This window comes from Cannabis sativa, chromosome 6, assembly GCF_029168945.1.
Source record: "Cannabis sativa cultivar Pink pepper isolate KNU-18-1 chromosome 6, ASM2916894v1, whole genome shotgun sequence".
In the NCBI taxonomy this organism is placed as follows: domain Eukaryota; kingdom Viridiplantae; phylum Streptophyta; class Magnoliopsida; order Rosales; family Cannabaceae; genus Cannabis; species Cannabis sativa.
This window is the reverse complement of record NC_083606.1, coordinates 68,404,286-68,420,714: the sequence shown is the minus strand read 5'-3', so window position 1 is coordinate 68,420,714 and position 16,429 is coordinate 68,404,286. Positions and strand designations below refer to the sequence as shown.

The window sequence follows — 16,429 nt, the reverse complement described above, 5'->3', positions numbered from 1 at the left end:
AAAAAAGGTACTCTGTTTCAAAAAAAAAAAAAGGAAAAAAGGTACTTTTAAATATGATTAGTAAGACTAGTGGTCATGGTATAAAGAGCAATCATTTTCAATACTATTTTTGAGTAAATTCATTATGGGAATAATAGTAAATCATTACACACATACCTTTCTTTTCAAGTAAAAATAATTTTCTTTCAAAAATATTTCACAAATTTGATACCATGCCAAGAAAAAATGTATATTTTTTTGGATATATACTCAATTCATATATATTGCAATTAGGTTAGTTAATTAATATATTTGGAAGGGTATCAATAATTGATTATAATTAATATTTTACAATATGAATTGATTTGTTATTGAATATTTTATTAAAAATTTAATTAAAAATAAAAATTTGCCCTTTTTGACTGAAAAGGGTAAAGGAAATGAGGAAGAAGAAAACATACTTTTTGCTTTATTACTATATTTTTTCATTGAGATCTACAAAGATGCAAATGGGTATAGTTTTCAAGTATAGACAATCTCATGGAGAAAGGTTGTAGAAATAATATATGTAATGTTTTGGTTATGCCTAACACTAATATCACATTTACTCACTTTGTCATTAAAATCTAAACTATTAGGTAGTGCAATGAGTACTTCATGGGATTTTTGGAGTAGTAATAATATATGAGGAATATTTTTGTGTGGTACTTTTTTTTGTTTTTTTGATGAAAAACAAAGCTTTATTGAAGAAAAACAAAAGGCTTAACAGCCATGGTTCATAGTAGCAACAAAGGGTGCCACTTCCCTTGGAGTAAAAAACTTAAAGCTGCTATGATCAGCAGCCCAGGCAGCAAGACAATGAGCTCCGGAGTTCAAACGGCGAGGAATCCAACGGTATTGACAATGCGACAGCCGAGCGAGGAGGTTGCGGGTATCCTGGAACAGCCCACAAGCTCTCCATTCAGGCGAGGTGCCAGCCGCCAAACTCTTCACCAAAGTCTGGCAGTCGGAGAAAATGGTAGCATTCACCCAACCCGACTGCAGAATTCTGCAGCAACCCGAATAGAAGGCCTCCAGTTCAGCAACAAAAGGAGTAGGCACCTTCCTCTTAGCGGTAACAGCTTCAATCACAGTCCCCGAACGATCCAACACAAGAATCGCCACTATACCGAACTCCTCACGAATTGCCGCATCCACAAACACATTAACTTCAGTCCAAAGGCCTCTCCAATTTGCTTCCGTCACTGCAGGAATGGATCTCTGCATCTCCAAAGAAGAAGGCCTATCCAAAGAGCAGTCGGCCACCAAAGAGGAAATCTCTTGCTGAATTTTAGTCACCATCGGGTTGAGACCCTCATGGAAGGAAGAGTTTCTAACCCTCCACAACACAAAACACAGAGATATAGCATATATAGTGAACCGAACTAAATCATTCTCACCCAAGGGAGTGCCAGACGGATGCAATAACCACTTGACCAGCTCCAAATTATCACCAAAAACCATGGAATCTGAACAGAAGCCCCACGGTCCCGATCTCCACACTTGGACAGCAACATCACAGTGAAAGAACAAATGGCTAGCCGAATCCTCTCCAGAATTGCAAAGCACACATTGAGAACTATTACCAAAGATACGTTGAAGTCTATTGCCAAACGGAAGGATGTCTCTAGCCAACCTCCATAGGAAAATTTTAATCCGTTCAGGACCCGAAACCTTCCAAAGAGACCTCCAAAGGGGTTCGAGAGTTCCTCTTCCTCGAATCCGAGCCAAGAAGGCCCTTTTAACTGTAAACCGGCCATCCGGAGCCGCTTCCCAAAACAGCTCATCTGTCGCCGTCATCGAGAGCCTAGGGACCTCAAGGGCATCCCGAACCATACTAGGAAAAAACCAAGACTCAAGAGCCTCTCGGTTCCACTCACCACTTCCCGGGATGAGTAAAGAGCTAGCCCGCACCCCTTTTTCACAGATTCTTGGATTGAAGGAAGCTACATATCTCTCCCACCCATAGCCAGGCAGCCACGGAGTATGCCATATATCCACCAACTCACCGTTACCAATAGCAAAACAGGACTCATCCCGGATGAAATCTCTAGTGGCCATAATACTTCTGGCTCCGTACGACCATAGATTAGATTTGGGGGCGCTCCAAAAGGAGCAGGATCTTCTGAAATACTTATCCTTGAAAAATTGACACCATAAGGTGTTACTCTCAGCAGCCAGGTTCCACCCAAGCTTAGCTACAAGAGCAAAATTAAGGTCCTCAAACTTCTTAAAACCAAGGCCACCCCACCCTTTAGGGACACAGATCGAATCCCAGTTTGTCAAAGCTAAGAATCTATTGGAGTCATCAGATCCCTTCCACCAAAAACGGCGAACCAATTTATCCAAGTCAGCACAAATGGACTTAGGGATCAGGAAAGTTGACATGGTATAAATGGGAACGCTCATAGCCACAGATTGGATCAAGGTAGAGCGGCCTGCTAAAGAAAGGAGTCTAGATTTCCACCCTTCGATGCGCCGCGCCATCTTATCCACTAGGAATCCAAAATCCCTTACTTTACTCCCCGACAGCAGAATCGGATTCCCGAGAAACTTATCCTCACGGTTAAGATCTCGAAACCCCAACAGACCCTTGATCTCACCTCTAATCCCCATCTCAACATTATCCGAGAAGACAACGGCCGACTTGTGGGAATTCACACACTGACCCGAATTCCTACAATACATTTCCAAGCATCGCTTGACTTCCAAAACGTTCTCCTTATTGGCTTCGCAAAATATGAAGGTATCATCGGCATACATAAGATGGGAAATAGGCAAACCATTCCTCGCGTGAGAGAACCCCTTAATTAAACCAAGCCGTTCAGAGTTAAGCATGAGCCGGGAGAGGACTTCACTACCGATGATAAAAAGGTAGGAGGAGAGAGGATCCCCCTGTCTCAGCCCCCTTTCAGGGTAGAATTGCTTAAGAGGTCCTCCATTTAAGAGAACCGAGAAAGCCACCGAAGACACACACTTGGCAATCAACCGCCTAAAGTCGGCACCAAACCCAAAGGAATCCAAGGCCTTGTCAAGGAATCCCCATTCCATCCGATCATACGCCTTTGACATGTCTAGCTTTAGACCAACGAACCCCCTACGGCCTTTCATCTTCTTAAAGGAATCCATAATCTCATGAGCAATGATACCATTCTCCGCAATCCATCGCCCCGGGACAAAAGCAGATTGAGAAGGAGAGATAATACCAGGCAAAAGCTTCTTAATACGATTGGCCAAGAGTTTCGAAATAATCTTGTAGGAGAAATTACACAAACTAATTGGCCTATAATCATCAAAACACTGGGCATTACCTCTTTTTGGGATGAGAACGATGAAGGTTTGATTAAGTGATTTAACGAACTCCCCCGTCTGGAAAAATTGGATGACTGAACCAATGACATCATCGCGCACAATATCCCAATGAGCTCTATAGAACCGACCCGGCATCCCATCCGGACCAGGAGCCTTCAATTGTCCCATGGACCAAACCACCGCCCTAATTGAAATGTCAAAATATGATTTTATTTTTCAAAAAGTTATTTTATGGAAAAATTGAAGAGAAAGTTGAAAAATATGGAAAAATCAGATAAAGAGTGTAACCAGAGATTCTTATGAAAAATATGATATTTTAAAAAATATTATTTCATGAAAAAATTGAAGAAAAAATTTAAAAAGTAGGAAAATCATAAAATTTGTAATTTCTTTACAATAAGTGATCAATAAAAAAAGGATTAAAAGATAAAAGAGATTAAATATCTATTTTTATATCTTTATATATTAAAAGTGACTATCTAACGGTATTTTTTGGTTTAACATTTCTTGGTTTAACAGAATATACTTAAAAATAAAAGAATATTCTGTTAAATTTAACAATTAGGTTTGATTTAACAAATAAGTCCAATAATTAAACCCAAAAAATTAAAAAATCTTTTAAATATTAATAATCTCTTTTTAAATTAAAAAAATCATTTTACCCACATATCTCTCTAACAAACCTATCTTGGGAGAATATTAATAATTTTTTTATTTATTTTTTAAAAAAGAAAAATATAGATAAAATGTCTAGAAAAGATAATATAAATGTGAGACTGTATATGAGAAAAGATAATATAAGATTGATTGTGTTGGCTTAGAGATTTTTGGGCTTGGGCTTAAAAAAATTAAAAAGAAGATGAAATGGGCTGAAATTAGTATTTACCTTACATGTTTGTGCTTATTTTTAGTTTTATTTTTAATTTTGCCACCAAGAGGAGAAGGTTGAAAAATATTAGAATATGAAAATATTATTGGTGCTTATTAGTAATTTGCAAAGAATGTGAAAGTCTATAAATATATAGTTGTGTAGCTATTATTAGATATGAAATGAGATAATAGAACTTTTTTCAATTAGAAGATTAATGTACATTTTACTATTAATAACATATATTATTAGAACACAACTATGTTTTACTTACTAAATATACTCACACATATTTTATTTTTATAAAACAAATCGTTCAAATAATCATACTATTTTAATTATTAATTAAAAAAAAAACTAAAATATTAAATAAAACTAACACTACGTAGCTTGACACGTAACAATCATATAGTATATATAAATATATTAAACATGGTCGAATATTTATTATTCCTCATGTTTGTGGGTGGATCTTAATGAGATTACAATTTGCTTGTTGGTGATTTTACACTAAAGGGATTTAATTCCCCCAAAAAAACACTAAGAGATCCATGTCAAGCTCCGAGTTGACAAAATTACAGATACAAAATTAATCATGCATGTCATAATAATAATAATAATAATAATAATAATAATAATATAATAATGATGATGATGATATTTATTTCCAACTTGTCAAGTTCATTTTCCACCTTCACTATAAATATTATTATTTATTAAATCAATTTTTTGAAGGAAAAAAAATACTTTGGGGATAGTGAAGAAAATGGTATAATTAATATTACTTATTTTATTGTATAAATATTGAAGTAATAATGATAATAAAATCTTGGACTACATACATTACTAAATATATATACATTTTTTTCAATTATTAATCTTAACCATGTCTTGTAGCATTAGTTTAATCAAACATAATCTCTAATGGATCTACTAACATATGTATCATTTTAGTTTAAATGCAGCATCAAAACTTTTATGTTTTAAATTATAATTATTGGTAAAATTCTTCTAAACATTTCTATAACAATAGTGTGAAATACTTTAAATAAGAAATTATATATGAGTCACTCACATTAAATATGGTGAGCTCACCAATAAATAATAAATATTACTACCAAAAATCCTAAGTTTTCTGATTTGTAAAGATTATTAAAGTTAATTTGTGTAGTCAAATATATATATATATGGGTGACTATTCAATGGTTACATTTTTATTGTAACTATATGGTTACATTTTTCTTTGACCTGTAATAGCAGGTTACTAATAGGTAGACTTTCCTTTTTTAAAATTAATTAATTATAATTAACTATTTTCTTAAAATAATTAATTTAATTTTAAAATATAATTAATCTTAATTAAAGTTTTATAAAGAAATAAATTATTAGGTTACTTTCAAGTTACAAGTTATTTATTATTTATTTTTATTTAATTTCCAAATTAATCACAACCATTTAATAGTAATCCAATGGCTTACAAAAATTGTAACCATGATGGTTACAATAAAAATGTAACCATTAAAACCTCTTCCATATATATATATATATATATATATATATTCCACATTTCTTAATTTGGCTATTTATGTGTTAATTGAAATTGAATGATAAAAATAGCTTTTACCTTACAAATATAAAGAAAAAAAAAATATTTTAGGGAAATATTTTATAGTAAAATTTGACTTAAAGACTTTGACAATACACTGGGAGGGCAGCTTCCCAAAATCGAAATTACTTGTACGTATTACAAATTTTTTTATTTTTAGTACAATAAAATTTGTGACTAAAAATAAAAAAAATTAGGACTAATTATAAATTATCATTCTTATGTTGTAACTAAAAGGTCTGTGTCTAAAAGTATTAGTCACAAAAAATAACAATTTATTGTGACTAAATGTATTTTTAGTCACAATATATTTGTTGTGGCTAAAACTAATTTAGTGATAACTTGTATCTAAATACTATGTTTAATCACAAGTAATTTTTTGTTGTGACTAAAAGTCACATTTAGTTACAAAAATTTATATTATGACTAAAAAATTATCACTAAATGTAATTGTTTTTTGTAGTGTGTGATCATAGAACAACACCATTACTTAGCTATAACATATATACTAAACAAATTAAATTGTTAACAACAAAAATAAAATTACAAGAGAGATAAATTTTTCCCCCCAAAAAAATATCACTTTACAAATATTTGAGGCTAAAAGCCATTTGGGACCACAATGCTTCACCCCTTGAGGAACTTGATAATGAACTATTAGTTAAAACAAATTCAAAACATTAAAAAAGTTTTGAGCATGAAAAGAAAATATATATTTTTTTTTTAAAAAAAAAAAAAAAACTTGCGTTTTCTTCAAAAATAAACCTAATAAATTAAGTACTTATACACTAATGATTGATTAGCTAGCATGAACTAATTATTAATTATATGTTTATGGGTTGATTGGCTGCCTAATAAAGAAGCCAAGAAATTGATTAAAATAAATAAAAGCAGTTAAGTAGTTATGAAGTTGGAGAGAGCATGTGCCCTTTTGAGTTCCTAACACAAACAAATTTCAATATTCCAATTTAATTAATATATGTATCATTTTTATTATAATTAAATTAAGAGTATTGTTATAAGGTATTAGTGGTGCTTAGCACCTTCTCGACATGTCACGTTGCGATTGGTTAGCGATACTCCCTAAAAACTATTTTATTAAATTACATGGGACCCGATACTTAGTTTAGACTAATAGCGATACTGACACATAGGAGGGTGCTAGGCACCACTAGTACCCTTTAACATTTCTCTTAAATTAATTATAGTTTACAACTTATGCCAAATCATTGATTTTTTAATGGTTTGATTCAAGTTGCTAATAACTTACATTTATTAAAATCTCTTGAAAGATCTTTACATAACAAGTTGTTTATTATTATTATTATTATTATTATTATTATTATTATTATTATTATTACACCATAAATTTGTATTACAAAATTGTTCACTTATAATTAAAAATTAAATAAAGTTATCTGCCCATCCTTTTTATTCCCTTTCATTTTATAATATTATTCATTTTCATTTATCTAATTAATAATAAAAACAAAATTTTATGGACAAACCATGTTTATATTTTTGGATAATTTTATACAAGTGTTCTACTAACTATATTAGGTGAAAAGTGTGTAAAGTATAAGAAAATTTACATAATATATATATATATATATATATTAATTATAAAATGTGATAGGAAAAAAAATGAACATGCTACCATGCTACCAGAACCCTATTTTGTATTTACACAAAATTTTAAATTCATCTTTAATCAATAGTCAAAAAAAAAAAAAAAAACATTATCTTTGATCAAATTATTAGAATTGGGAGAGAGAAAAAAATGATATACTATAGAAAAATTATTTTTAAATGGTATGATAAGTAACAAATTTTGGTCAAAATGTGACCAATTAATGTAAAATACGATTATGCCATTGTCTAAAGATGTAAACTCATATCATAGAGTTTGGTATTATTTTTCAGTTGGTCTAAGCTTGACCTTCCAGTAGAAACGATGGCTTGTGTGAGTGATGCCAAAATGGTCAAATACAATTTGATTAGTATATAGACTTTTTTTTAAAAAAAAAAATAGAAAAAAAATATATACAATTATGTGATATCTAAATTTGCATCGTGTTTATTTATTTTTCTAATTAAAGAATACCCTTTGCCTTTTTTAATGATAAAATCCCTTATAACAAAAGGATATAATAGAAACTTGTATTGAAAATTTGAGTGTTTCATAGTTTTTGCAAATCATGTGAAAACTCAAGTTATTTAAACATGTTAATGTGAATCCAATCATAAAAAAATGTGCTTATTTGTGTTGTATTATTAGAAATGTCATTGTAATTTGTAATGTTTTATTTTAAAATTAATTGGCTATAAGAAAAATAGTTTCAAGAATCTTATATACATTATTATCTTTTTATACCTTAATAATGTAATACTATTTCCCTTTTAATGACTGGCTATTTTTAAATCACAACCGGTTATTTTTTATTTAGCTCTAATTTTTAGATTTGGCGGCTCTTTTTTTTTTTTTCTACTTTTTTTCGTTCAACTTTTTTTTTTGGGATTAGATTGGTGTGTTACATTTTTTTTTTTTTTTGCTCTGATACCATATTAGAATTCAAGATAAGATGCATGAGTTTCTATCTCAAAATTAATTGACTATGAGATGAGTAGTTTATGGATCTTATATATTTTATTATATTTTCACACCTTAGCAATGTAAGACTCTCTAACATATTAAGTCGTATTGTATTATATATATTATATTAAATTGGGTTATATATCATATTTTTATGAGTAATTTATGATATAAATATTTAAATTTAACTCTCAGATGTAAATAAATACCTAAGTTTAATTTTTTGCGGTAATAATACCTAAGTTATATATCTGGAGCTTCTGTAGGTACCTGACTCTAAGTTTTAAGTAAAGTGTCATGTGGTATTTCTTAATTGGTCCACGTTATTAAATTTTTATTTTTCTAAAAAAAATAGTTTAAATATACCAATAAAAAATGACACGTGGATAATGATTTGACATTTAAAGACCACGTACCTACAAAGTTTTAAAAATATAATTTAAGTATTATTACCGTAAAAAATTAAACTTAACTATTTATTTACAACTGAAAATGAAACTTAAGTAATTATGCCACAAATTATTTTATTTTTATATAATATTATGTTAAATTTTAATTTATACTAAAATATTATATATTTAAATACTTAAAAATTAAAATTAGTACTTATACGTAATTTTACCTAAAAATATTTGTATAAAATATAATTTAATATAATATTATACAATATAACAGTACCGTATACCAAACCAAACGAATTTAAAATAGTTAAACATTAACAAACTTTTAGCTAATTTCTCTTTTATACACGATAGTCTCATTATTCCCACTTGATTTTATTATTTAGGTTGATACCTTAATTAATAATATATCATATCTCCTTATTTTTTTTTTTAAAAAAAAAAAAAATAGATATTTTTACGTTTAACTCAAGCCAAAATTTTCTTAAAAATAAAATAAATAAAACATTGTTTCTTTGTCAAAATATACAAATATTAAATGCTAAAATAATCCTATAGATTATTGTATTTTTTTTTTCTGAACTGGGTATTACTTGTTTACTTTGTATTAATTTATTTTTTTTATTACATAATTGTTAAACAAAAGAACCATTTTTACATTATGTAGCATATATATAGGTTACAATTATCAAGGGTCGTTTGTAATAAAAGTGTTAAATAATTAATTAAGGTTATTTAATTTTTTTTTAATTATTTTAATTTTTTATATTAGTTATTAATATAAGATTTAATTATTAGTTGTATTATTTACTTTTAACTTTGTAAACAATAATCTATCTATTTTCTCTGTATTTCTTTATTATTTCTTTATTATTCTTTGTAAATAATTATAAAAAAGAACGTATTGAGACAAAACTAAACAAGTACTGCAATACTTTAGGGGGTTTATAATTTTGTCTTATAATTTTATGGGATGGACTATAATAGGGGTGTGTGACTTTTGTTGGACATTTTATGTATTTTCCTTATTGGAAGAAATAATTATAATTTAAATTTTTTATATAAAAATGTAAAAGAGCATCTTAAGGTTTCAAGTGCTATAAGCCACTAAGGCTAGCTTAGTGGAGGGATGGGAAAAAGGGAGAGGTCATAGGTTCGAACTTAAGACCTTAAAGCTATTAAGATATTAACTGATTGTAAAATACCATTATGCTATACTAAAAAAAAAAAGATTTCAAGTGCTATAGAGAATAAGTACTATTATTGATATATTTTAATATTGAGTCTCACATTTTGATTCAATCATTAATACAAAAAACTATTAATCAATTAATATAATATTAGATACAGTAATTAATGTATCAAATAACAGTACTCTTTATATATAACTAGTCAAAATTATATAAATATAGTTTCCATTCCACCCATTTCAGTAAAATTCTAAATAATTTATATTAAAAAAAACATGTGTGTAAATGAACTTTTAATTCATGTTTTTGGCACAATAAAATTAAATCTAAATTTTCTAAAAACAAGTAATATCTGGTAGGATACAAATATACACAATCATACAATTAATAAAAGAAAATTTTGAGTTATAATTTTTTAATTACTTATAAATCGATAGAGGCAACACCCTTCAATCGACGCTATAGGTATATATATATATATAATATAAATTTGCTAAAATTTTCAACCCCAAACCGACGACATAGGTATTATCAATTTCTATACTTACGGTTTTTATCAAAAAATTACCTGTAAATATCAATTTTGAATTAGGTAAATATTATCACACTCTTTAACTTCTTTTGTTATAAATTGAATTGAAAAAATAGATTCTAAAAGTCCCTATTGTAGTAGATTTCCATAATTTTAATTTCACATTTAATATAAGCAACCAACAATCTTGAATAAACACAAGGGTTGAGTAGTAAATTGCCCCTAACAGATAGATTAAGATCAAATTAATGTGATGTATATACTTGTAACATACATATATATACGCATGTCTCTCAAAGCAAAACCATGCAACAAAGTAGGTCCATGTATATAATACACATGTACGAAATGATAGAGCAACTGCATAATATTATAAGAGAGAATAATGCAAATATTTTCCCATTTTTGGGCACATTTATCCAACAATTGCATGTTAGATTTTGGAATTTCAGTGTTGAAAAGACAACTATTTGGTCAAAGTACATGTATTTACTACATAGTCATACACTCATAGAGATAAAATAGACATTGTACTACAAAAGTTGTGATTGTGAGACCTTATTATTTGTTAGTTAGAAGACATAACATAACTCAATTTATATACATATCTTATAAGTATTATTGTTAATTCCCACTACAAAATCTTAATGAACAGTTGGTTTGTTGTTCCCTTAACAATGTAGACCCATGGCCATGCTCCAACCTTTTTAATGTCCATTACTTACTCCCATAATTAAACAAAATTAATTAATTTTTTTTTCAAGGATCCAATCTCAAATCCCATTCTAAAAGATAATTATAAAATGAATTTTTAATAGATAAAAAATAAATAAAAGAAAAAAAATCTTATCTATATGGAGAATAAAACATTGATTTTTAGAAATGTACTTTTATATTTATAATAATAAACTAGCTATTTAAGTAAAAATTGTGATTTTTTTTTAAAATCTTACTAACTAATTTGAAACATAAATGTTTTTGCCATAACCCTTTTGACTTCGGGGATCCCTTTTTAAAATATCACCAAAAATACTATTACATTACTTTAACAAAATACACGCTTAAGTTCAGAATATCGCAAAATATGAATCCCGACAATTCGACTCTACTTGCCAGATAAGTTGATATGTACATTTATTGGAGAAGATCTTTGACTCATGGTTGCCAAACGTTCTTTATCCCTTACCTGTATCACACAACACCCGTGAGTTATATAAAGACTCAACAAAAAAAGTAATAAAATAATATCACAAATTAGTACACGAATATCATCCACTCAAATTTAGATAATCACAATTAAATATTCACAAGTATATAAATATTCAAATAACTGCCATTGTCTTATAAGACAACCTTGATATCTACCCTGAACTCCATATGCCACTGTAGTTTACATAATGTGATAACCGACAAGTAAGAAATCTAGTAACGATTTCAATTTATAGTCATGACTTACAGTTGTTCGATAAAATAACCTCTATTACAGTTGTTCGGTAAAATAACCTTTCTCATAGTTGTCTGATAAAACAACCTTTTTAGTTTTTACCATTGTCTAAAAAAACAATATTTTCATTACATAACAATAATTATTGTATTTAATTTTCGATAAGAATTGATTAATAAATGATATATCATAACTCAACATGGCATGCTATGTAGTACATATGTACTTTTCTTACCTTTAATCCAAACGCATGCACGCCGACCAACCAAATTAAGAAACATTCAACAATCTTGGCCCTATGTCATAATAACAGTAAATTGATCAATAACTTGATCTAACCCGTTCTATGTCTTAAATTCATAACCTGAAGTTCCCCTATCGATAAATAGCATGACAATATCCTGAATATTGAGAAAATATAAAAAATGATATTCTTGAGCATCACCCAAAATGGTAGACCATTTGAAATGACTAGGCTTACCTTGATCTTTCCATCCAATTCAACTTAAACCTAGCCGCAATTCTTGGTTAAAATGGTGAGAAATAGCTCTAAAATTGTTTTGTGTTGATGAGGTCTTGCTTGGGGGTGTTTTAGTCGATAGAAAAGAAGAAGAGGATGAAGGTGGTGGTATTTCTAATTGTATAATACTTATATTAAATTATATAATTTAACTTAATAAAATAATAAAAGGTTCATCTCTATCTTATTTTAGCAAAATCCCACTAAATAATGATTTAATTAAAACTTCGGTATAAAAACCAAAAAGCCTTTAGCTTAACACTTAAGTAGTCTTTAATTTAAGGGTAATTTGTTCATAACCAATTACTCCAAAATATACTGATAAGACTATACTAGCCAAACTTATCAAAACTACAAAAACCACAAATTAATAATGTTGTGACATTTCTGGTCACCGATCGAGTTTCAACGGTTGTTGGACCCAAAAATATTTTTATTTAGTATATACAATACCCACAGATTCTTATGAAATCTTCGTAATTAATAAATTACGCTTATTTACTCATTTTCACTAAAATCCCTAATCATCACATATAATTAGATTACTAAGATCATAATCTTACCCATTTATAGTCTTAACACACCTATTACTCTTAAAATCCCTAATTATCACATAATTAGATTAGTAAGATCATAATCTTACCTATTTATACATTTAACACACACCTATTACTCCATATTTTATGAAATGTGCTTTAATTATTCATAATTAAATTTTTTGAGATATTACAACTATCCCTTTTTTATAGAAATTTTATCCTTAAAATTTACTTGAACTATTCAAGATACAGTTCCTGCATCTGCAACTCTAACTCACAAGTCACCTTTCTTAACCTTACTATTACATCACATCAATTTCAACAATAGAAGCATCTTGTTCTGTATATCTACTTCTTCCTATCTAATATCTAGATAGGTGATTCCTCTTGTTATCCTAATTTTTGCAGTACAACTCACCAACAAGGAGGTCAACTCAGCATCTTGACCAACAAGAAGTCTCGACTCTCAAACGGGACGACGAGCGACAGACCAGCCACCTTAAGGGGGCTAGCCAGCCACCCTCGGCTGACCTTATGGTCAACCAGCTTCTAGATGGCACAAGGCTGGCTAGCCTGCTTCCTGTAGGTGCATGGTCGGCCAGGATTGGACCTGACAGGAATTTGGTGCACAACCTTACACGTGGACTGCAAGCTAGACTACGAATTGGGCCTTAATAGCCCAATAAATTAGATAGAAAATACATATGTTTAAGGGGCATTAATTTAATATGTAAATATCTCTTATTTTATTTGCTAATTAGGGTTTAAGCTCTCCTATATATAAAGAGAATTAACTCAACCCTAAAACCCTAAGTCACTCTAAGTCTCATTTATTGGGCTAATGGCTTTGATGACCAAGTGTGCAACCTCCTCATGAAATGTGTCTCTACAGTTCCCTACTCTGTTTTGATCAACAAAAATCCCCAAAAGAAAATATTCCCAAAATGTGGTCTTAGTAGGGAGATCCTCTGTCCCAGTTCCTTTTCTTACTTTGTCCTGAAATCCTTGCTAAGTCATTAGCTAAGTAACAAGAAGAAGGAAATCTTCATGGAATTGAAATTTTAAGATTTAGTCCTATGATCAGCCATTTAATGTTTGCGGATGACACGATACTCTTTGCGCGTGCCAATGTGGAAAATGCAAGGGTGATAAATAGGTGCCTTGACACCTATGAATATTAGTCGGGTCAGCAATACAACAAGTTGAAATCCAGCATTTTGTTTTCCCTGAATATGGATCATAGGCAAAAATATGAGATTATGTATGCCCTTGTTGTCCAAGAGTGCTCAGGCAGGGAAATGCATTTGGGAAATCCCTTTGTCTTTAAGAGGAGGAAAGGAGAAGAGGATCATAGACTTAAGGAAAATATGTTGAATAAATTGGAGGGTTGGAAAGTCAAGCTCCTCTCGTTTGCAGGTCAAGCTACATTAATCCAATTGGTTACCTTGAACCTTCCGTTCTTTACTATGACAACTTGTAAGGTTCCCCTCTCTACTTGTAGAGAGCTTGATGTTATGGTCAGAAATTTTTGGTGGGCAAGTGATATGGGAAAAGAGAGGTTCAAGGAAACTTTGAGTTGGGATAAAATTGGTAGGCCTAAGAGTCTTGGAGGATTGGGATATAGACAACTAGAAGACACTAAGGTGGCGTTTGGTTGGGAGGAATGAAAATATAGGAATAGGAATGAGAATGGGAATAGGAATATAAATGGAATGGAATAAAATTTAAAATGCATAAAATAAATTGATAAAAAAATCATTAAATTTTTTGTCTTGTTACATTGGAATGTTCTTTCTTTCTTTTTTAAAATGGAATAGTCATTCCACCAAAATGGTAGAAAGAGCATTCTATTTGAATGTCAATCTAATACTTTAAAATGCAACCAAACAAAGGAATGGAATAAAAATTATTTTCTTTCCATTCCATTAAATTTTATTACCTCCAACCAAACACCACCTAACAAGGCTCTTCTGTTAAAGCTAGTGTGGCATATGGCTAGTGATAATGAAAAATTATGAGTGAAATGCTTGACTGCTAAGTATTGTTGCAAGAAGTCCTTTTGGGACATTGATACTCAAGGGAGCGACTCTACCTTATGGAAAGGGATCTTATCCACTAGATGGATTCTAAGATCTGAAAGTGTAACTATACCCAAGAATGGAGATAAGATTAATATTTGGAAACAAACTTGCATCCTGGCTGAATTTTTTGGAGTTTCGTGATCTTATGAAAAGGGTAAGGTTGCGGTTCCCTCACCTTAAATTAGTGGTTGATTTATCACTCAATGGTAATGGGTGAAATTTGGAAATGTTGCATGAGGTCTTTGGAAGGGCATTGGGTGATAAGATTGGTATTATTAGAAGGCTCCTAAAGGATTGTGAACACTGTTGGGTTTTGTGCCCTAAATAAAACCTTAATATAATCAGATTTACTAATTAATAAAAGATCAGAAATCGCTTTTATGTTTCATGGTTTACATGATTTATTTCATGATTATGTTTAATGTATAAATTCTATTAAGTCCAGAGTATATGTAAATATATATATTTGTTCATGATTATAGTGTCGTCAACACAGTGAAATATAATCATGATTATATATTCAAAAGTTTAATTCTCATGATTTGTCAGTTCACTGAATTTATTAGACTAATATGATAATCGGCGATAAGGTATACTTACACCTTGGATAAGTGTTATGTTCTTTCCAGGGCATTGGGAAAGTTTACCAGTATCAGATGTATGGAGTATACGTTGGAAGGGACCGATATTGATCTTGGATTAGATATCATAAACTTACCGTTATATCTTTCTAAGTCAATATCAATGGTTAATCTTAGGTCTATGCAGAGGCGAACCTACATTGTAGCGAGGGGAAGGGGCAAGAGCCCCCCTGAAAAAAAAATCGGGAAAAAAATATATACGTATTTTAGTTAGTTACTGTTGGGTTTTATGCCCTAAATAAAACTCATTTCAATATAATCAGATTTACTTATTAATAAGGATCAGAAATAACATTTAATGTTGCATGGTTCACATGATTTATTTCATGATTATTTACATAATGTATGAATTCTATTTAAATTCCAGAACATATCAATTTGTTAATGATTATAGTGTTGTCAACACAGTGGAATATAATCTTAATTATATGTTCGAAAGTTTATTCCCTGATTTGTTAGTTCACTGGATTTAGACTAACATGATAATCAACGATAGGTATTCTTACACGTTGGATAAGTGTTATGTCCTTTCCAGGATATTGGCAAAGTTTACTAGCATCAGATGTATGGAGTATACATCGGAAGGGAACGATATTGAACTTTGATTAGATATATTAAAATTTACCGTAATATCTATTCAATTCAATATCACTTGTTAATCCTAGATCAAATGATCTTAATCCT

The 16,429-nt window shown here is 29.9% G+C and overlaps 1 protein-coding gene across 1 annotated transcript; it reads right to left on the bottom strand.

Moving 5' to 3' along the window:
- Window positions 1–741: 741 nt before the first annotated feature.
- LOC115711025 (uncharacterized) lies at window positions 742–3,498 on the bottom strand. The gene has a single exon (XM_030639366.2). The coding sequence runs from the start codon at window positions 3,496–3,498 to the stop codon at window positions 742–744; it is 2,757 nt and encodes a 918-aa protein (XP_030495226.2).
- Between the last annotated feature and the right edge of the window lie 12,931 nt (window positions 3,499–16,429).

What these genes read in the sequence shown, in the direction of transcription:
- LOC115711025 (XM_030639366.2), bottom strand. Translation starts at nt 3,498, where the DNA reads ATGGGACAATTGAAGGCTCCTGGTCCGGATGGGATGCCGGGTCGGTTC.